This window comes from Neopsephotus bourkii, unplaced genomic scaffold (genome assembly GCF_033783945.1).
Source record: "Neopsephotus bourkii isolate Nb327-2 ecotype Australia unplaced genomic scaffold, CSIRO-AGI_Nbou_v1 NB_318, whole genome shotgun sequence".
NCBI classification, from domain to species: Eukaryota; Metazoa; Chordata; class Aves; order Psittaciformes; family Psittacidae; genus Neopsephotus; species Neopsephotus bourkii.
In genome coordinates, this window is record NW_026900826.1 from 857,818 (window position 1) to 880,772 (window position 22,955).

Genomic DNA, 22,955 nt, shown 5'->3' on the forward strand with positions numbered 1-22,955 from the left:
TTCTACCATAGGTGGTGGCTAAGCCTGCAGGAGTAATGGAAACAATTACTTACAGAGAGTTGTTAGGTTTGCAGCAAGCCTGGGCTTTCTACAGATGCTCAACTCTTCTGCAGGTACAAGTTCACAGCTTGTCAGCAGAGTTAACAGGAAAACCTGCCTTTGAAAAATTATTGCAAATCACTGTGTTTCATTGGCTTTGCAGTTAGAATCCGTTGCTTCTCATCCCCCAGACTGCGTACATGTTGTTGCTGTACATGTTATTTGCACCACAACAAAGTAATTGGCCGGTGCACCAGTGATGCTTGGAAATTATACTTACCCCATAGCCTCAAACTATGCACTGAGGCCTTTTCCCTATCAAAGAGTCCCATCTTCATGAGAACACCTCAAGTGCCATGGTTTGATGCTGAGTGTGCCTGTGCTTCTCCAGACCTCAGCACCAGGATGTAGCATGTTCAGGGAGCTCCACCACACTCAGTGCATGCAGAGCATACCTGTTCATGTGGCTGTGTACTCAGCAGGCTGCCAGTGCCTGCAAAAAGGTAGATAGGCAATAGGTAAATTAGCTTAGGTCCTGTGAAACAGAAGTTTATGTTTTGAAGTAGTTGCTTGCATCCTGCAAATAGGTATTTTGATGTGAACACATACACTTAGGAGCTTAAGACCATGCATCTGTGGTCTGTGGGTCCACAGAGAGCAATATAATGAAGACAAATACATGCTTAGCTGTGCTCCCATTCTGTCTAGAGGACCAGGCAGGACATTCACGTAGTCTCATGTCTGCTGCTGCACCCAAACCTCAGAGGACTGGAGAACACTAAAAATGTCCTGTGCTTTTAAGGGACAAAGATTTTGTGTTCTTTTCCTGTATTACAGTTATTTTTTTATGCAGGCTCTTGTGCAGTGACAAGGAGTGTTTCAGTCCCCTGATATTACGCTCCTTAGCTGCAACTGATGGTAACAAAACAGGTCACAGAGGAGACGAGCAGAATGGTTTTCTGTAACCAAAGGTCCAGAGAATAGTTGCAGCCTTCAGTGTCAAGCTTGAATCCTTCCTAGCAGGAGCCTGTGGGCTGCAGCAGGTGAAGCAGATTGTTTCCTTCTTTCTCTTTAGTATGTTTGTGTCCACCCTGACTCAAACTGGAGGCTCGTATCCTGGGACCTGCAGTCCCCACTGATCAAATTTCCTTACTCAAGACAATTTCAGCTGCAAGCTGTAGTGTCAACAGGGGTTTGTGTACTTTGTGGGAAGCTGAGCTAAATATCGCACCGGGATGCTTGGTATTCTTCAGCCTGGAATATTGTGTCAATCCAGTTTTATAACTGGCTTTTTGTGGAAATAAATTACATTGGAAAATAAATAGTAAATTAAACCAGGCAAGTCTAGGAGACTTCTTTTGGAAATTTGCTTATCTTTTGGCTTTATGTGTGCCAATATAAGGACTGGTAACACATCTCTTAATAAAAGCTCAGGCAGTAGGCTATGGAGTGTTGGATATGTGGAACAGATGAGCCTGGAATATAAAACTTGGTTGTGTGTATTTGACCAAGTGTCAACACTCCAGGCAGGCTGCTTCTGATTGAAAAGGATTTGACCAAGTTGACTGGCCAAAATATCCAATCTATTGAATATAACATCTTTCCTTAAAAGCAAACAGAATCAATGAAATACTGAAATTCTAGTGTAAATATAGGAAGGCCAAAAAATATTCCTCAGTCTAATGAATTCTTTTATCATTCTTCCATGCTTCCTAGCAGATGACATACAGAAGGTGGCAGGGCTTATCTGGGCACTTTGGGAAGGAAAGTGATTTGACTTTTCATGTCCCTTTGGCTTATAAGTAGAAAGTGGCAGGAGAGAAATAATGGTGTTTGTGAATGTACAATCCCCAGAATTTCTCCTTTGTTGATGTCTTGACTGGTTAATCAGCTATGATTTACTGTGTGCCTTCCAAACACATTTTGGATGTGCATTTGTTGCACATTTTTCAAGACAAAAAAATATTTATAGTAAGATCATAAAGTAACCAGATTTTGTCTACAGAAACTGCTTTCATTTGGTGTTAGTGGGCTCACTCTGGTTTGCTCAGGTGGATTGCAAACATTATTTTGATATCTGAAGGATAATTCAGACAAAGAATCAAGCTTCACTGTGCTTAAAGGGAGGAAAAGTAAACACAAATGTCTCAGAGCTGGCAGCCTTTGTTGAAAATGAACAACCTCTCCCCACCCATCCACAAATAAAAAGTGATTTTGTGAGCCATGAAACTCAAGAAGTTTATTTTTCTCTGGCTTGTCTTTGTGCGGATTCCCTGTTGTCTGATGTTTTGGTTGAGCCTGCATTGCAAGCTGTCTCTCAGCATATGGACTACTTGCTTGTCCATCTTCTGATTGACAGCCTGCCTGTTTATCACAAAACAGGGGGAAACTTAATATCTCTTTGGCCTTTCCCATTTTGTCTGGTTTGGCAAAATTGTCTGATGTGTCCCTGAGTTACTGCAGGTAAGAGTCAGACTGAAAATAGAGTGATCGCATCCTTTCTTCTCCTTAGGGAACAAACTGGGGGGGGGAGAAATCTAGTGGTAGCTCTATTGCTTCACTCACAGTGGCAGGGAAACACTTCATTAGGACAAAATGGAACATTTTTGCAGCAGTCTAACTTTGGGGTGTGCTGATGGGAGGATTACAGTTTGGTAACCTGAAATCCTTCTCTGACAGAACTGGAAGTACTTGCTATTAGTAATACCTGGCATTTTAGAAGTGGACCTTAAATGCTTTATAAGAACAGTACCACAGTCCCCATTTGAAAAAGTGAGACTGAAGGAAACGCAGTGATGTGGTCAAGGTCATCCCAGAGGGCAGTTACAGAGATAGGACTAGGCTGCATCCCCGATTCTCCTCCTATGACAGCCGCCTGTCCACCAGCCACGAAAGCTCACGGAGGACTTGAATCACATGAATAGATCTGTTATCTACAAAGTCATGTGTATAGATACCAGTCACGCAGAACTAAGCTTTGGCCCCATTTTCATACTGAAGATTAAAGCAGCTCTGCAGAAAGTGTATTTCAACTTTCTGTCTTAAAAATATGCTGCTAATTAGGGATGTAAAGAGGCTGAACTCAGCTGCAAGACTGCTGATCTTTCCTAGTGAGCCATTGCCTGCCAGCATTGTTTGGACTCCAACTAACCCTTCATTGTCTTCTATCTCGTTGAGGTCCTGAGCATGCACAGAAAAAAAGGACGATTGATGTCTTTATATTGTCATTTCTGGCTGTCTGCATGATACCCTTCAGCCATTTTCAGCAGTGCTCCAAAGTATGCTCTGCTGGTTTTAATCTTGTTTTGCTTTTTGTTTTTGCTGGTGGCACTCTTCCATGCTCAGAGACTTTTTTTAATTTCTACTTTTGTAGCTGTGCAATTCCACCTTATTAAGTTGGATTCTGCTTCTGGTCTCCCCCCTTCACAGGGTTATCTTCTTTAATAGGTGAAAAAGTGCATATGCCAGCATTCCATGTACATTGGGGAAGGAGCTGTGCTCTCCTTCAGATATCATACAGTCCTGATAAAGGAGAGGAAAATTCTGCAGTCTCCAGTCAGCTACAGTTGGATTCTGTTCAGTCTAAGCACAACAGAATTTGAGTCACAGTTTTTAACTTGAAGGAGGTTGGATATTTATTTTATTTATTTTTTTTTTTTTTTTTTTACATTTTAGGATCCTCTGGGAAAAAATAAATTAATATTTTACATTTTACAGAACATTATTTTAAATAATGGTTTAGAAAAGATACCCCCTCACTGCTGACTCCCGGTAGCATCAGCTATTAAAAAGCATTATTGAATCTGAATAAAAATATTATAGCAAAGCAAAATATCCTATTTTAATAATGGATTTTGAAGAGAATTGCTTTTATCCATCTAGAGTTTTGCTAATAAGCTAACTGCAAGAGATCAAGCTGCTTGCATGTGTTGGGCAATAATAAGCAACTTGAACCACTTTCCAGCAAAAATACTATAGGCCTTTGCTCAACTGCTGTGCAGTGACTCCAGGGATTTCAGTGGGAGATACTGATCTCTGCAATGCTTCTGTGTGCTTTTGCCAATCAAAGGCATTTACAGTATGTCAAAACAATCAGTGATTACTGCTCTGCAGTTTTAATTCCCTCTTTTGCAAAATAAAAGGGACTTGTTCTTGTGGTTTCAATGCCCACAAAAGCATCTCTGCAGGCTGAAGTAAAGCTTTCTTGTTGGTACATGTGGACCTGATAGGTATTTTTGCATAATACCTTTTTATTTTGCAGTGTAAAATTCTGTTGGAAAATAATGGAACAGGGTCTGGTCTGAAAGCCACCCTGACAGCCTGGAATTCCTGCTTCTGAACAGCAGCTTGTACACAGCACAGAGGTTTTGTGATAGCCATACAACATGACACCTGCTTCCCTTCAAGTGGAAGAAGATGCATCTGGGATGCCCTTCTGCCTTGATGGGCAGCACTGCCCCTTTCTTGACTGCTGCAATAACAAAAACCTCCACAGAAAGCTGCTTTACATAGGCAAGCAGAGACAAAGCTTGCTGTTCTCTCTGTGTCTCGGAGAGACATGTTTCCCATTTTGCTGGGAATGTAGAGCTCTGCAGAGCAGAACACCCAGGAGGGGGTGCAGCTTCCTCTGCTTCTGCACCAGCCCTCCCAGGGAGCTCCTCCGCTTGTCTGGAATATGCCACGTTATCCCACAGGCAGGCACGGGGATGATTTGTGCAGAATTCTGGGAGCCACTGTTGTTCTCTGCAGGCAGCTCTGCACCGTCCTCGGCGCAGAGCTGCGGCTCCCGTCCAACCCACCCAGCCAGCGCCTCTCTCCCCAGGGTCCCTAACCTCGTGGCAACTGGGAAGAAAGTGTTGCAGTGAGTACTGACAAACCAGCCTGTGACAACTAGTTGGAAATACTACCCGAGAATGCAGCAATTAGGCAGCACCACCACGAGCAAAATATTCAGGCTGCATATACATCCTAGCATGTAAATTACAACGTAAGGAGGCAGATTTCTTGCTTGCACATTGGTAGTCCCTAGCAACACCATTTGGTAAAGCCCTGGTCTGGTTTGAGAGGTCCAGGCTGAATTCTCTGTTGAGTGTTCCTGACCCTAGAAGCCTGGCATTTGTTTACTGGGAAGAAAAAGAAGCACAGTTACATCTTTAAAGCTCTGCTGCTTGGTTGGCAAACAAATGCTGGGAAGTGCAGCTCTGCTGAGGTTGTGCAAAAAGAAAGCAATTGTTATTCATTAAGCAGATGACAGCAACGGCAGCAAAGGGGATAAAACTTGAAATCTGAAACCACCTGCTTTAATTTTAGCCATAATTGAAGCGGCTGCCCATGATGCTGCTGATGCACAGATCAGATTTGTGTGCCATGCAGGGCTTTCTCTGTTGTCTGTGGCAGCAAGTTCCAGCCTGCTCCCTGCTCTGGTTCAGGAGGGGATGGATCCCCTGTTTGCAGGTTATAACGGGTACTTTAGAATCTGTTTGTTTCCCTTCAGAAGCAAAATGCAATCGCAGTCCGTCTCTCTGATAGACAGATGCTTTAGTCATTAGCGAGGTTTCTGTGACTACAACACTGTGTCCTAGTATGGGTGCACTTATCTCTTTTGTTCCTGGTTCAGCAGTGATGCTTTTCTCGCTCTTGTGCTCATGCGCTCTCTTTCTCTCCCTCCCTCTCTCTCTGCCTTTGATCTTGCTGATATGGGGAAAAATATCAGATCCAAACCTTCAGCACATTTAACCAAAACAGCTTGTAGGACGGGAATAAATTGTGACTGCGTGCAGCAGCGGGAAGCTGCAATATGGTTGCTTGTACCACTTGTTTTCTGTACTGCAGAACAGCAGCAATCATTAAGGAGTGCTGGACTTGTTCTGCAGCTAAACAAGCACTTAGGGGCTCGGTGTTCACAAAGGGTAAAATGGTTTTGCTGGGAATGGTGGACTCTACAAAGCTCTCCTCTCACAGTCTCTAATGCAGGTTTCATGTGAAACGGGTGAAAAGGGAAGATCTTTCTTAATGGCAGAAAGGGTTTCATCCTTCACTAAATTCCCTAGTTTTTTTGCCAGGCAGTTAAATGTCCATAAGACAGCACTGTCACTTCATATTCAACCTCATTACAGTACTAGCAATGTAAGCCTGAGAGCTGGGGAGCTCACAGCAGAACTGGGGAAGGCAGGAAAAGTCTTAACCTCAGCTGCACAGTGAAATGTTGGAGTGGGAGCATTAGCAGTCTATCCTTGAGCTGTTTAGTGCAGATTTATACTGCATGTGTCTGTACGTGTATGCCAACTTTCAAAAGCTATGAAAAGCTTTTCTGTGGTTTCCTGTGATGATACATAGTCAGGGGGGATACTTGGATGAATAAAGAAATACACCACGAAATGGGGAGCAGGTGAGCTGCGTGACAGATAAGTCTGCTGTCCTTTGTCAATTTGATGATGCTCCTTACCTAACAGTATAAAGTGCTGGGAATGCAACATGAGGCCTTAATTCCACTTGGGATGCTGCTTAGGAGAAGATCCTCACTGCTTTGGAGCACAGCACGTTGTGTGATGTAAGATCCCCATTCCCTTCTGATCAGCGTTCCTACTAAGCATGTGTTCATTCCCCTGATTTACTGATCATTTAAAGCTGTTTACTTTATTTCATGAGAAATTCTTAAAGGGCTGAGACAGTAACTGGACCGTGCTGCTCTGTAATGCAGCCCAGAGCTGGTGCCGTGCTGCAAGCAGCCAAATGAGGTTCATACTCAAGTCCCAGCAGATACTGTTTGTTTCAGTCATGGAGGTCCACATTTTTTGGAGTCTAGTATCTCTCTGGACATCTTCTTTATAATAAAGAGGAGGATGGCTGTGACATCCAGACAGTTGAGGTGTATCGCTCCTGCAATTGATAAACTGCCAGCACGGCCTTTTTCGGTTTGATGCGTAGATACTTCCATCTCTAAGGAAGCATAAAAAGTGTTACAGTGGGATATGCTGTCTCCCTGACCTGCTGTCTGTCTGTAAAGTGTTTTCCCTTCAGTGTTATTATCAGTTATAATCTAATACCTATATTTAAGTCATGAATTAGTGAACAAATAACCACATTAGGGACACTTATTTAAAAACAAATAGTTCATGTCAGAAGACAATGAGTTCTGAAAAAAATATCTTTGGCAGTCTTCTCTCTATGCATTCCTGATGATGAAGGGAACGCCAAACAGCCTGTCATGTCATTTCAGTTCCTTCTTACATGCAGATGAGCTAAAAGGGATTGCACGTTTCCATTTTCTACCAGTGTGTATCTTCCTTCTATATGCATTTAAATAACAGATTCTCCTTTTATTTCTGAGTTCATTGGCTTTGTTAATTGAAGGAAGTTGGGTAATCGCTGTGTCCACAAGGCGTGTGACACCTCTGACCATCATGGATTGTCTCATGCAGAAGGTGGTGGGTAGTGAGTGCATGGTGACACACGGCCCAGTGGACCAGAGCCCCACCATCTGCACCCCTGGGTCCTGATGCAGAAAAGAGACAGGGAATGGTTTGGAAGTGTTCTTATATCACCTGATTTTGGTGTACCTTCAGATAATGCTCCACGTGCACCTAAAAGACATCCATTTCTTTTGCAGAAAGGAGTCCTGTGATATTACAGCTCCACATGTGGCTCTCATTTCTCTGTCCTCAACGGGTGTCCTTGCAAAAAGACCAAAAGGACTTGAATTCTTACAAAAATTCATACTCCTTTGAGAGCCATGTAGCCAGCAGATGCTTTACAGTGAAAGAGAACATCCTTTGAAAACAATCTGGTGTTTATTAATCAACAAGAATTCAGTGTTTGGGGTCCTTCGGCAGGAAGAGAAGGAAAGCACATGTGGGCCTGGTCTCCTGAGTGGAAACATGCAGGTTCCATCCCCTGCTCTTCTGAGGAGCAGATTGTGTATAGCATTGGTATGTCAGCACTTTGTTCTCAGTTCCAGTGACATTTGACAGGATTCAATATGCTTATGTTGAGACTGAGTTGCTAAGACCCAGGCAGCAAGCCGTTCACCTGCTCTCTAGTGTTGCCCTGTAGATACCTAGATTCACTAGGCTTGCTCTTAGCAGGAGAGTTCTCTGGACACTTCATTTCAGATGGCCACATATGCTCAGAAGTGCTATTTCTGGGAAGGCAGGCACTTAGATCTTATTTAAAGCTGCGCTGTGTTTCTGGTTTATGTGGGTAGGCACCTGGACTCTCTTATTTCTGCTGCAGAGGACTGAGAAATTAGATATGGGTGAGACTAAGTCTTGGGCCTAACCTACTGCCTTGCAACAATTGCTCTCACTCAGGCATCTGAAAACGGGATCTAGGCATTGTTTAGTCTTCAGGGTTTGTCCCAGGCCCAGTTATATTGCAGGAGAGCACCCTCACCGTCCCTCCCTTAGCTGCTCTGCAGCTGAATCTTGAGGAATATGAGGCCAGCGATAAAATGTGAAAGAAGAGATGGGGTACAAAGGAGAGTAGTGACCAAAAACAGTTATTGGGATACTGCAGGGGAAGGAGAGTTCCAGGCCCTCTTCCCTAGGGGGTGTTGTGCAGTTTTCACTGCATACCACCACCACAGCCAGGAAGCACTCCGGTTTTCCAGTTGCACAGTCTCAGAGATAACATCTGTACCATCTGCAAGCCATTTGTTGCAGAAGTTACTTAGGTGGCTCTGTGAGATGACAGGATTACCCTCTGGGCTCCATGCCTTTGATGAGGCAGGATCTGAAGTTAACACTTCCATTAAGCAGACTTGATTTTATTACCTTTGTGTACTATAATGCCCATGAAATCATTAAAACTTTCTGTTGGCTCCTTGCTCTTCTGTCACCTCCCTGTAGTGTTTCTGTCATATGCTGGCTCTGTGTGACCTGCCTGCCTGAAAAATCAGCTGTCTTCCCTTCCTTACCCCAGGATAGGATACCTGCACTAGCACTTCCATGACTTGGTAGGGATTCTTGGGCGAGGGACACCACATTAGGGAATAATCCTTTTTCCATTTCTGTCTCGCAGATTGATGAACTCCCTGAAGGAGCCGTGAAGCCTCCAGCAAATAAATACCCCATCTTCTTTTTTGGGACTCATGAAACGTAAGTGAACGAACATGACCTGTTCCTTTGAGAATGACTTCTTCCATTGTAGCTGATGCCATCTCCACTGATTTTATTGGAACAGTCCTGACTGAAGCCATTGGGAGCTTAGAGACAGGTCCTAGGAGCCCAACTCATTTGTATTAAGACATGGAAGTTAAACCTGAAAGTAGGTGGGAACGCTGCTGCACAGATGATATATCGTGGTCTAAGCATAAATAATAACCAGTGCCAGTGTTTCCCGTAAAGAAAAGTGTTGGCATGAATTTATGAAAGGATCATCTGAGTTCTGATGCAGGGGCAATTTTTTGTTACTTGGATGTAGCTGACAGCAGAGATCAGGCTGTTGCATTCAGACACATTTGGGTTCATGTCCTGTGTGAGAACTTGCTTGGTAGGCTCATAAAAAGAAAGGAAGCAGACCCCAGAGTCTCACACAGTCCTCACATAGCCTTAAAGTATATGTGTTCCTGTGAGGTTTGTGCTGGGAATATTGTAGGATGGAGCTCTCAGAAGTGACAGAAGAATTGATCTGGATGAGCTGAGGGAAACAAAGGAATCAGAACAGAAAGGGTAAGTTAGGTCTCACAGTAATTACTACAGAGTTTCACAGTTATAATGTCCCTGTCTCTATTTTAAACTGTGTTTGAGGTAGTTAAAAATAAATCAAAGTTTCCATCTTGCATAAAATAGCCACATCTTAAAACTTTTTCTTCCCTATTTGCAGGCAACACGCTTTCTAGAATTCCTTAAAAATGTAAAAATTAAAATTCTGATTGCATTTAAATTCAATTGTAGAGGTTTGAAGCTTTATCAAAACGCTATTATTTATTTTTTAATTTTAAGATTATTCCATAAGTAAAAACCCCATAGCTCATACATCCCATTTTATTTTAAAGCTCTTTAAAGGCAGTTTCTGCTTAATAAAGATTAAAATAGCCTCTCTCTAGTTAAGAGAGCTGTAAGGAAACAACCTGTTACTTTGCTGTATTGTGATCTGCTACTACTGTCAAAAATAATCGGAAAAGAATAAGGTTCAAGTAAATTTATGGTGCTTTAAAATCAGAAACCAAAATGTGATTTTATTTCATAATGAGACTGTTTTTCTTGAGAAATATTTTGAGAAAAACCTCTGACCACTTTTATTTTGAAATAAAATCCCAATCTGGTGATCCCTTTGTTTTGGATTTTGTTAGCCCATGGTCTGACAGCAACATCTGAAACAGGAAAACCGTTTGTAGTTACTACCTTAACAATTTAAAAAGCATAGCTATTAAAAATGAGCTTTAGATTGCAGCTCCTTAGTTTTATAGCAGAGCAGTAGAAACTGTTACACCCTCCCAGTGGCAATGAATGAGTTTCAAGCAAAGATGTAGGCAGTCTTTCAGTATTCACTGTACATAAAAGAGCTAAAATAAGGTAGCTCATGGTAGGTTTCATGCAGTTTTCCTCTGTTATTTGTGTTAGAACTGTTTGTATGTATTTTTGGCAACAAGGAGACATCTAGCATTAGCAAGAGCATAGGTAAGATAATTTATTCAGATCCATTACTTTATTGGAGCCTTTAATATTAACAAGACATCTGTTAGTTTGCAAATCACTGTTTGGCTTTCAGGTAGAAAAGCATTCTTGGCTTTATAATTCTATAATTGAGATATTTCTCAATGAGACAACGGAGTGTGGATACCATTCTGTCTCATGTGTAGTTCAAGGAAAGCTTTCCCTTGAGACATGTCACCCAATGGCTTTAGCCACCAGCTGGCTCTGTGCTGGCAAACTTCTTGTGAGTGGGATGAATTAAGTGAATGAAACTTTTCACATTCGTAAGCACTGGGAAGAATCAGGGCATAAATCAGGCATTAATCTGAAATAATGTTTACAGCAAGGAAGAAATATGATCCTGTGATTAAGATGTTAGCCTGAGACTGAAGAGACTTAGGTTTTCCTCTGTACTCTGCTGTCAGTTGGAGTTTGACCTTGGGCAAATCTCTGCGCCTCAGAAGCCCATCTACAAAAAAGGGCAATTTCCCAACCCCATGGTGATGTATGAGAATAAATGTGTTGTAAATGGTGGAGCTGCACAATCCCCTGGTAGTGGAGACGATAGAGTTAACATTAATTGGAAAGATCATCAAGAAAGTAGGACAGTGATTATAGTGAAGGACACTGTGACTTGCTCATCTTCAGTCACTGGTGACATAGAATCTTCCATGTGGGAATGAAAGGAGTTTTTTGCCTTCACTATTTTTAATTGAACTTACAATTAGCCATCCCAGGACTGTAATACAGAGCAGAGCAAACACACTGGATATAGATAGCCAGTGGAAAGGGAACTGTGTTTTCTTCAGTTTTATATAAGAAGTTAGACTGTGAAGTATGTAGAAAGAAAGAGGATAAAACACCACTCTTTCTTTTTGTAATTATTTTTCCCTGCACTGTGGTGCCTGTGCCTGACATTAGTTGGCCCAGTACAGAGCTGACTTATGCAGCAGCAGAGCACAAAATCCCTCCTTTGCTGTGCTGTCTAAAAAACAATTTAGCCACAGCACCCTGTGTGTCTCATTGTTTCCTTGTGTTACTCATCTGCCTATATTCACCCATTGTTTCTTGTCTTATATGAAATTATAAGATTTTTGGGACAGAGAGCATTTTTATTTTGTTTGCACAGAACCTAGTATGTGGGGGGTTCATTCCAAGAAAGAAGCTCCCAGGCTTTCTGGCCGTATAGATAATAGTGAATGCCACTCTTGGGTTCTAGGCTCTTGGATTCTAGGCACTCCTTATGTGCTTTAACTTTTTATATGGTATTTCTAGGCCTTTCTGGATCTGTAACACATAAGATTGGAAGTTTGGTTCCCCTGCTATTGCAAGCAATTACGTCATATAATCCCTTTCATAAACTGCTCCAGTGCCAGTTCCCAGCAGTAGTTAATACAATAAATGAGACTCGGTTTAGTTGTTTCTAGAGAGACACAGCATGATTCTGCAACATCAAACATCAGGATGGTGAGCCAGTGCATTAAATCAGACTCACAGTGTAACTCCAAGCCAGTGTGTTAAATAAATAAACAAATAAATAAAACTGAAAAGAAGTGATGGAATGAGCAGAAGAATAGGGAAAACATATGCACTGTTAATGGTGGGTGGGGATTTGGAAGAGGAGGAATTGAAGTCCTTTTTTGAATTTTACCTTTGTTCAAATGCAGTGCGTTCCTGGGGCCCAAAGACCTTTTCCCATATAAAGAATATAAAGATAAGTTTGGGAAGTCAAACAAGCGAAAAGGATTTAATGAAGGCCTGTGGGAAATAGAAAACAACCCTGGAGTAAAGTTTACTGGATATCAGGTAAATGACTTTCAGTTGTATTTATCTTTCTCGTTTTCTTCTCTGAGGAGTTCTTGTCGATGTAAACATGGTATGAGTGATGTGCAAGATCCTGGTTTTGGTGGAGATAGGAAGTTTCACAGCTTTTGTAATTGTGTAATGTAGAGACAACTGTGGTCTTGTACTCTGTGACAAATTGAGCTTTAATCATACTGCAGAGCCCTCTGCATTCTGTGATATTCTGGGGTGGTGAAGTGGAAAATTCTGCAGCAGATTTAGTTGAATTAAAAATGGAAGGTTTTATTTACTGCAGTATAAATATGAATAATTTCTGACTCCTTTCTGCTGTTTATTTTTGTAGCAGGTTCAGTGTATTTTACATGGGCCTTAAGGTCACTGCAGTTTTGATTTTTACATCGGTAACGTATAACATGTAGGATACCACTGCCAAAGAAGTGGGGGGTGAGAAGGTGGAGGTTTAAGCTGCTCTTACTAGATAGGAGCTGCTGTACAACAGCTCTCCCTGTAGGATGTCCGGAGCAAAATGCTGGTGAAGCTGGAGGGGAGAAGAGGAGTCGGTGGGCTGGGTAAAACCAAAGAACTTTTCTCATTAAAAAAATATGGTCCTTTGAAGGCAGAAATCACCTCTAAAAGAAGGCAAACACCTATTACATTATTAGCACAAAACCTTACAAACCAGAGTTATGGACCACCTGCAAGCAAGCTGCTGCCTCTCTCGGTTCCTGTTTCATGTTTTCAGCCCTGCAGATGTTTTGCATACACTTGGGGATTAAAAAAGCCCTCTAGTGTATAGTCTGTGGGAGATGGGCTGTCAAAAGGCTCTCAGCCTTCTGGTCAGTGTTTGCTTTTTCCTAACACAGAATCCTGCGCTGTGGGGGAGTTGTAACAGCCATCTTCTCTCCTAAGTCTCTCCTATTGCAGCCAAACTCTAACATTTTCCATAGTTTCACCCAAAGTGGGGCCAGGTCTCTGCACTGAGCAACCCTTAGTTCCCTGGCAAACACGTTTTTGTTACTAGATCTTCTGTTTCTGCATAACCCCTTCAGAACATGCTATCCCAGAACCTGTGTGTGATAACTGCTTCCAAGTGGTATCTGAAAAAATTGCCCTTGCAGCCCTTTTTCTTGATAATTGCAGGAATAACCTGAGCTCTTCCTGACTATAGTGGTTGAAGTGTAAGCTGCCTGTTACAGTCTTTCCATCTTCAATACGGAACAAAAATGAGGTAATAGATTTTAGTGGGTTTTTTACTGTTTATGTTATTATTGTTATTTTAAAGGCAATTCAGCAACAGAGCTCATCAGAAACTGAAGGAGAAGGAGGAAATACAGCAGATGCCAGCAGTGAGGAGGAAGGTGATCGGGTAGAAGAGGATGGAAAAGGAAAAAGAAAGAATGAAAAAGCAGGCTCAAAACGGAAAAAATCCTACACTTCAAAGGTTGTCTTCTGAGTTTTTCCATTGTCACCAGTGGGCATTTATAGTTAGAATACCGTCCATCTCATTGGCAATCTGTTCATCCTTCTTTAGCATTTTGATTGCAGTACCGTAACAATAGTGTTCAAACAGGCAAAGGGAAGTGATGTTGGTTTTGTGACAGCCTTGGTGCGAGAGCAGTTGAAATATTCCACCCCGTCCTGCTGCCCACACTTTGGGGGGGGTGGAGGTGAAAGTATGGGAAGGAGTTCATAAGGGCTGGAAAGAAAATCCAGGCAATGTTGGATTAGTTGGTTTGATCCTCTTAGATAACTATTGCCCCATAAGGAGCAAAAAAATGCCTTAGGAGTGTGCATCTTGGGAGACGTGAGTTCAGGTTTGGTTCCTGTCCAGTAGAATTCAAGCTTCCCTTTCCATCTCCAGTGTGAGTGCCCCAGATGCTGTGCTAAAATGCGGTAGGGTCATATGTGCTCATCTGCTCTTGTAGCTGAGTGTAAAATGCTTCAGCACAGGATACAGAACAGGGAGGAGGAAGAACTAATTCATTAAGCAGTGAGGAGGGCACTCAATCTGTAGATGAAAGACCTGCAGTATAGTACCTACCGGCCCTCTTAATGTCTAAGTAACAGGTCAGATGAGGAAGCTAAGAGTAACGTGTCTCAGGTTGTGTCATAACGCCTGGTGAATGTAATCCCCAGCACAGGGACATCTTTGGGTTCAGGTACGCTTCTCATTTGCCATGTGGGTGAAAGGGAGCAGCATTACAGACGCTTCCTCCAGTTTTGTGTGTGCCTCTAAGTCTGTAATTTGCTTAAAAAAGTGTGGAAAAGGTGGCAGAGTCACATTCAGTCACATTCATGTTATTCTCTGAAAGTGAAAACTAAGTGAAATGAGAAGCAAGTAAACAATCTGATCAAGGCTCAGTTTGGGGGAGAGCAGGAATTTTTGGTGGTTCACCCACTGAACAAAATGTAGTAAGTAATTTCACCCCCTTTGTGTGTTTTACATTAGAAATTCAGGTCTGGTCTACCATTTTCTTTCCAGAAGACTCTGGGCAAACAGAGGATTAGGAAAATGGTGGCTTAATGCCACAATTTATCCTTTTGTACTGTAGTATTGCATAACATAAAGGGAGCAGAAAAGATGTATTGGTTCCACATGGCTTTAATGTTAATATATTAAAGCTGACAGCACTAAAAAAAGTATGGAAAGCAGCTCTGCTAATGTTATTCTCATTTTACATCTCTGTGTTTAATCAAAACTTTTGTCAAGCTGGCACCATCTGTTTCATTAACTAACAAAACCTACAGGTGACCCAACACTAATACCCATCTCCTATTACTGTGTCTGTCTTACAGTCCGTTGTGCTGCCAACCTGTGTTGAACACAGAATTTCTCCTCCTGTTTCATCGATGGCAGTAACTCCAACTACTTCACCTGAAAAACACCTTTCACCCTACATATCCTCCCCAATATTCACCTTGTGTAGGGAACCGCATCATCAGACAGCGTTACACATGCATGTCAGAAGTGGTTTTCTGTGACTGGAGCTCAGTTTTTACTTTTTACCTTTGTTGTTAATCATTTCAGAAATCCTCCAAGCAGTCACGGAAATCTCCTGGAGATGAAGATGATAAGGACTGCAAAGAGGAAGAAAATAAGAGCAGCTCCGATGCTGGGGATGCAGGCAATGACACAAGAAACACTTCTTCAGATTTGCAGAAAACCAGTGAAGGGGTAATCTTCTGTTAATACCATTCACTTCCCATGCAGTTTGCTACAAGGGGGCTGTGGAGCCAGGGGCAAAAGGCAATTGCAGTGACCTGTGTATATACCACTTGAGATCTTTTTACATTGCATTTTGGTGTTCAGAATGTGTCTGTAACAGAAACATGGGACTGGTCCTGCACTGAAACAAATTTTGCTCTAGAGAAGCAATAGGAATCGAATAGGAAAAGATACTACACACATTATTTTTGTTCCAACACTTGCATAGATGTCAGCTGAGAGGAACTGTTGAAAACCATGAGCTGGAATGATACAAAATGGATGTGAGAGCAGAATCAGACTGTTTGCATAATGCCTTTTGGCTCACTAAACAGTGGGAGCCTACTTATCCTTTCACACTTGTTTAACATTTGTGCAGTCCCACTGACTCCTCTGGAGTTCATGAAGGTTTATGTGCATATTACAGACTGCATGCTGCAGGTTTCAGGGCAGATCCTGACTTGGGAGATGAGTCTCCAAGGAGGGGATATATTGTCTGCTCCAGAGCAGCTTCATATGATCTCTTTGTATGTTTGTGTCAGTTTTGTGTTTGTATCAATATTGGGTTTTTGTGACCACAGCAGCAGAAAGGAAGGCTGCTGAGCAGGGGAATTAGCATGGGAATTGGTTAATCATCAGCCACCTTTAACAGCCACTGCTGTTTCTGAGACACTGAAGCAGCACAAGCTTCCCTGCTCCAGGACTCACAGCTCCATCTCAGAACCAGTTCTCACGAGGTTCCCATGCAAAGGCCCTGCCACGTGGCCAGCAGCCAGGCTGGGCTGTCACAGGAGCTGCTGAGTGACACGAATCCCCACGTGTGAGAGGCATCCAGCCATCACAGGCTCTCTCTGACATTGCCAAGGTACCTTTAGCACCCAGCTGCGTGCTCAGCTTCCTTCCTTTCTCACAGAACAACCTCTGGGGAGCTGCTCTTGTCTCCTGCTTGGAACCTCCTCCCGGAGCTTCTTTTCCTCCCATCTCATTGCGGTACAGTGTATGTGTTCCATGGCTCTTCACCTTATAAAGACTTTGGTATGTGGCTCGCAGGGCCAGGACAGTAACGTGCTCTGAGCCTCTCCCATTTTCTCTGAATAAGCCTCTGCCTTAAGCCACTGGCTGATGCAATGGGATGCTGTGCCCAATTGTGCCTTCCCAGCACCTCACAGCATTTGATTCTGGGGCTGAGGAGTGTAGCGAGTGCACAGTCCATCTCTTGCCCACATTCTGGGTAGTGAACCTTGTGACGCTTTTATGTCTTCAAATAGGTATTTGAGTAAGAAAACAAGCCATAAGGTGTATCTGAGGTGGCAAAAGGTTCAGGAAAGCGTGCTTTGTTTCCTGTGTTTGTAGCAATGACAGTGGATGTGGCTGTGAACTTCAGGCATGCTCTCCATGTAAGGACTAAATGCTTACTGAGTTTGTTCAGTTGCAGACTCAGTGGCTAAAAAGCCACATAGGATGTTGGCTTTGTGTTGGTGATATTCATATAGCTCTTCCTTCTATATCTGCCACACTTTTAACAGCTGGAGGTAGAGTCCAGCATGATGGAACATCATGGAGCTGCTCTGCAGTGTTTCCAGGACTGCAGATATTTTAGACTCTGTGCTGAAGTATCCACAGTCTGTCCTTCCTGTCAGCACCAGCTCCACAGAAATATAACCCACACTGTCACACCCACATGAGGGGCTGACTCTACTCTGACTTCTGCAACCCCAATGCTCAGGCTTCACCTCACACTTGAACTTCTGTAACTAGATCTCGGATGCTTTCAGCATGGGAAAGGTGGAGGTTTAGTAGCATGTACTAAAAAGAGATGGAGAAATGGTTTTAAGGGCAGCCTGAGATATAAACACCGATAAGTTTGGAGAAGTTCACATCCTGATCCAGGTAGTTCATCTTGGGCATTTCTGCCACAGAATCAGCATTTCACATGTAAATTCTCTTCAGTGTTGCTTCTGAGATTTTGTCAGCAGTGCAGTTCTCTTTTAGGACCAGGAGGGGACACTCCATCGCCTGGCATCCTCAAAGCCAGATCAGTGTGGTTTTAGAATGTGTGCCTTCATCAAACACAAGCACTCGGGGAAAGAGTAACCAGATTGTATTTTCCAGTCGGAGCAGTGTGTGTCTGCACTGTCCTCCTGGGGCATGGAGCTGCTGTCCTGCAGACACATCCTGCCAGACATCCAGACAGGGAGCACACTGGAGGCGCTGAGAAAAGAAGGTCAGAAAAGGCCAACGCTTGCCTGCAGAGTTGGGGTGTGGGCCTCTTGTTCACAGGCATGAATCGAGAAGTATGTCTAGGTCTGCTAATAGACACCATCATGAATGAGATTGTGGTCTCTTTAAAATCATGTAGCCTGTGAGAAGAGCACTGCACCACCAACACGCGGTGTGAAGATGGGCTCCCTGCTCCTTGCCAGCGCAGCACAGGAGTGCACACACGCACCCATTCCGCACTTCCCTGTCCTGAGCATCACGCTCAGAGCGTTTCTCTGGCCATGAGGTGGCGCCAGGAACACACCAGCATGGACCACGGCAGGGCTGCCCCGCGCCCGCGTCGCACTGGGCAGCGTCTCCGTTAGAATAGTCTGCAGAAAGGTACCGTGAAGGCAAAGAGACAGAAAAACGGGAATCAGAGCCCTGGATGGGAGGGTTTCATTCCCCTGGTTCTGGCACCAGGAGTGGCTGCTTGGAAGACGCCTGTAGTGGATCTGGTAAGGGCTGTGGAAGGTGCAGGGCTCAGCTGTCCACAGGCTGTGTCCCAGAGAGCCCTTGTTCCTGTGTTCTGCACCTCCGTCTCTGATCATGCAAGAGCTGCCTAGAGGACACAAGAAGCTTTTATCTTAATAATGCTACTAATAATGAGGTAATCATTATGTTTTATGTTTTTATATGGACTGCAAGGTGAAGACACATCTCTTCAGATTGGAGAAAACCTTGCCTTTCAGTCATATTCATACCCTCAGCATTATGGGGATCTTCTTGAAGGGCTAACAGCTGAAGCCAAACGATTGCAGGAGCATCTTCACCTGTATTTTTTAATGAAATTTCTAACCTCCAGGTGATAGAGGAAAGCTTGAAGATGTGAAGTGAGGGCTTCCTAAAGGCTCAAACCCACAGCAAGTAAAAGCACTTCCAATGCTGTGAAACTTTTTCTGCCAATTTCATACTGTTCAGGGTCTGAATTTGCGATTCTTTTTATCCCTGGGTTTGACAAAGCCGCTTTCTTTTCTTCACTCCCTCCCTAGTATCTCAGCTGTTCTGGAGTACTCCAGTGACTCTCAGCAGAAGAGCACTAGCTTCCTTAGACTCAGCCACAGTTTAGAATTGCATCCTGCCACTACCTGTTTCTCAGGCTCTTACCCTCAGTGCTGTTCTTTGACTGATTCCTTCCCAGAAAGATGAAAAGTGTCAACCTCAGAGTTGTATTATCTAATTAACTAATTAACTAAGAATATATTAGCTAAGACAGCCCATCCCTGAGCTTGCTCAGGAGCCCCAGAACGCCCCACACCAGACCTCTGTTAAATAGTGAATTGTTTTGGCTTTCTCAAAACACCACATAAACAGAATATTCCAGTGGAAAGGTCTTCATGGCTCTGTGTTGTTTACTTTCTATGGTACAAAAGTAGCTCATAAACCGCTGAATTCACTGCAGCAGATTTGCATTCCACATTTCGGTCCCCAGCAACTTGTACATTTGGTTCTTGCCTGGCATAACTCGGAATCTTTATCATGAACACCTAAGATGCATTTTCCTTTTACTCTCTGGATACCCATATAAAGACGTTTGAAAGCTGGCTGTAGTCCCTGCCCTATTAGACACTATTTGAATGTTAAGGTCAGCGCTAAGGGTATGTGGCAAGTTTCTCTTCTGACAGTCATTATTTTAGTGACAGTCTGGACACTGGGTTGGTAAATGAGGTGCTCCCTTCATGTACAGATGCACGGGTTACCTTTCAGGAGGTGAATGATTTTACCAAGTCTTTGAAAAATAGTAGGTTTGTTGGAAATTAAATACATTTTTTACTCCTGATACAGCCCGAATATTAAGTGGGGTAGAGGACTGTGATCTCTTTACTCGCACTGACAATCAGTTACTAACATGGGAGTCACTGGATCTATTTGTGGAGGTGACTGCTTGCCAGCATGAATAAGGGGATCAAAATCTGGTCCAAAATTACTGCCATCTGATACTATTGCAATTGGGAGAACATATTTAAAACAGCCTGAGTCCAGGACATATTTTTTGTTGTGATGTTCTTGTGGGGTAGCAACAACTCCAGTCAGTGCTGTGACAGACAAGTGTCGTGGCCAAACTGGGCAAGGAAACACAGGTTCACTGTGTCCTTCTGATGTGGTTTTGAGATGTTTGGTTCCTTCGCTCTTCCTTCTTTCCTTCTCAAGAATAACGCTGGTTGGGCTGCAGAACAGGTCTGGGGTTTTATCAACATTGAAAGCACAGCATTTAGGGTTCTAGTCAATGGAAAAGTGTTTATGTGGGCATCTTTCCAGAAAATGAAAACAGAGTGTGTGTTTGTCTGATTTTTTCCTGCAATTTGAAGTTAAAATCTACCCCTCCAAAAGGGTAACATTTGTGACAATGTGTCACAACTATTGCACAGTAGAAATTGCTATGTAAAAATCAAACAGTGGCATACCCTCTGGTGTAAAGAATTGTGTTGTCTGCTGCCTTCCTGTAGCTCAGGGTAAAGTGCTGCTAAAGCAATGGGACATGGGATATAACTCAGGAGAAACATAAATGTCTAAACGCAAGTTGAGATTAAATTAGCTGGTGTAGATTAAACATACTCTTTGCACCTCTGTGTGCATTGGATCCTGTAAACACTTTGACCTTAAACCAACATGGAATCACAATGATCATGCAGAGCAAGGAAGTAATTACCCTTCTGCCCATCCAGCAAGAGCTTTTATAGTACAGGATGGCCGAGTCAGTTGCCAGACACTGTTCAGGAAGGAATTTTCAGTGCCAGAAGAAACAAGGCAATTCGTGAATATAGGGTTATGCCCTCTCTGTGTTCTCTATCCTTCAGTTTTCTTGATGACTGCTATGTTTCACTGGAATCAGTCAGGCTCTGTGCTCTTTGTTTTGTGTGCAGTAGCACTGGTCAGCACAGCACATGTTGTATCAATAGTACAGTAAAGCTGAGAGGCTTGTTCAGACAAAGATGATGAGAGCTGATCTGTTTCTGGAGAGACATGAAACCATGGAGACCATGGAAAGTGCATCCTTGTTGAGCAAGAGCCTGAGCTGCCTGGGTAGGGGAAGGAGCCAAAGTCCCTGCGTGGCCCAGGGGTATGCCTATATTAGGGGAGAACTGTCAACTTCTGGGGCACCTGAGACAGAATGTGTTTTGTTTGTGCCATGCTGGGAGATGGAGCAGGGAACTGTGAAAATCCTACACGATTATTTGCTACCCAGCCCTTTATTGTCCCTCCTGTGCCACAAGAGACATATCCATGAGACACTGGGGAGTGGAAGGATTAATATTCCTAGCACCCCACATAAGAATGGTGCCTACCGAATCTTCCAGCTTTAGCCCAGAGGGGAGTTGTTAGTAAGTGCAAAGGTTTCATACTCTGAAAGGACAGCTTTCCTTACTGGAGCTGGGAGTGGTACCCTAGGGACTGACTGTTTCACCACCATCAGGGCTGGGTAGCAGCTGTCATTAACAACTTCAGCAGAAGGCGTGGTTTGGTTGACTAATCATTTGTTTCAATGGGTGTCTGTCCTTCCCTCTGAAGGGAAAGAAGCAGCAATGAACCCTTCTAAGCCATGTCTCCAAAGCTGCAGTAAGTATAATCTCAGTGACTCTTAAACAGAAGAGAGGTCGATAAAAGTGTGGTACACTGATGAGCAGCACGTTGTCACACCTTTGGGAGGAGGCAGGGCTCAGGCAGTTCCTGTAAGCCATCATCACATGCACGAGTATTTTGTAATAACCCATTATCATGTGTCCTTAGTCAGGATGTTCCAGGACCTCCCATGTGGAAAGTGCAGGTTTCCACTACTTACTGTTTGCAAACTTCTTGTCACAGGAGAGAAGAGCCACACTGAACAGTGTTCTGTCTTAGTTCACAGGGGCAGCAACAAGGCTGGGATTCCAGACTGCCAAGTGAGCACTCATATGCTCTTATCCTCAGGCAGAGAAGCAGTGTCTGCTGTAGCCATGGGGGAGAGCTTAGGCAGCAGACTGCTAACGCAGGGATGTTAATATGTCTTCATATTCTTCTCTGGATCCTGTGTAAAATGAAAACTCCATCTCCCCAGAGGATTTAACCTGTACCCCCCCACACTTATTCCTTGATGATGATTTTTTTTTTCCTTGGATGACCACAGTACTAGTTCCTTTGTACTGCTTCTGTGTTGTGTTTCCTTCTGTCTGTCAGGGTGTGGGTGGACAAGCATTCACTCAGAATTCTTTACAGAGGACAGAGATGCCTTGCTCAGGGTTAGGTAGGCATGTAGCATTGCGTGTTGGCACACTGCTGCACGAAGTAGGGCCCTGTGCCTGTCGGTGAGTTTCGCTATCTCTGCTTAATATGAAGAAACCAAGACTTGGAGACATTTGCCATGATCACATGAGGACAGTGATACTGTTCCTACTGATGTCAGTGAAGGCAAGTGCTGACCTTGACTCAGTCACGAAGAGGGAGTTTCTTCCTTTTCTGTCATCGCCTTCCAGAGAACTCCAAGCCAACTCCACTCTGTCCTTTTCAGAAGCAGCATTCCAATCTGTTAGCTAGGAAAACTGTTCAGCTTTCTCCGTGCTTGCTGAGTGTTTGTGTTTGAGCACAAAACACTGTTCTCAACATCGGGAGGCGCTCAGGGATCCAGCTGAGCCTGAGCTTCTGAACAGGGCCTGGCAGGGATCTGGGGTGGTGGAAAAATGCAGATGGTGGCTGTGTGTAAAGAACACTAGGAGATTCCTAATGAAGTGATTGGGGAAAACAGAAAAACAACCACACCTGTGACTGGAGCTGCTTATTCGAATAAAGCCCAAACGTTTACTGTTAAACTGTGTTCTCTACTATCTATAGTGGTCTGTTTAGCTGATGCTTTAGTTGATGGTGTTTAGTTGATGTAAGCAGTTTTGTTTAGAAAAGCATTATGGTTGGAACAGAGCAGGTGGTTCCTTGAGCCTGGGCCTTTGAAGTGTGGCAGTAAGGCATTCATTATATCATGTTTGTTACAGCATGCTTTTTCTTAAATTAAATGTGATCTCTTTTTTTCTCTCTCTCTCTTTCAG

General features: G+C 43.4%; 1 protein-coding gene across 1 annotated transcript in view; it reads left to right on the forward strand.

Moving 5' to 3' along the window:
* Positions 1 to 22,955, forward strand: part of HDGFL3 (HDGF like 3) — a 38,054-nt gene that overhangs the window by 13,944 nt on the left and 1,155 nt on the right. The window contains exons 2-5 of the mRNA XM_061347285.1: positions 9,058 to 9,134; positions 12,341 to 12,479; positions 13,759 to 13,917; positions 15,505 to 15,651. Coding sequence (XP_061203269.1) covers positions 9,058 to 9,134; positions 12,341 to 12,479; positions 13,759 to 13,917; positions 15,505 to 15,651 — 522 coding nt within the window. The remainder of the gene's footprint in view (positions 1 to 9,057; positions 9,135 to 12,340; positions 12,480 to 13,758; positions 13,918 to 15,504; positions 15,652 to 22,955) is intronic.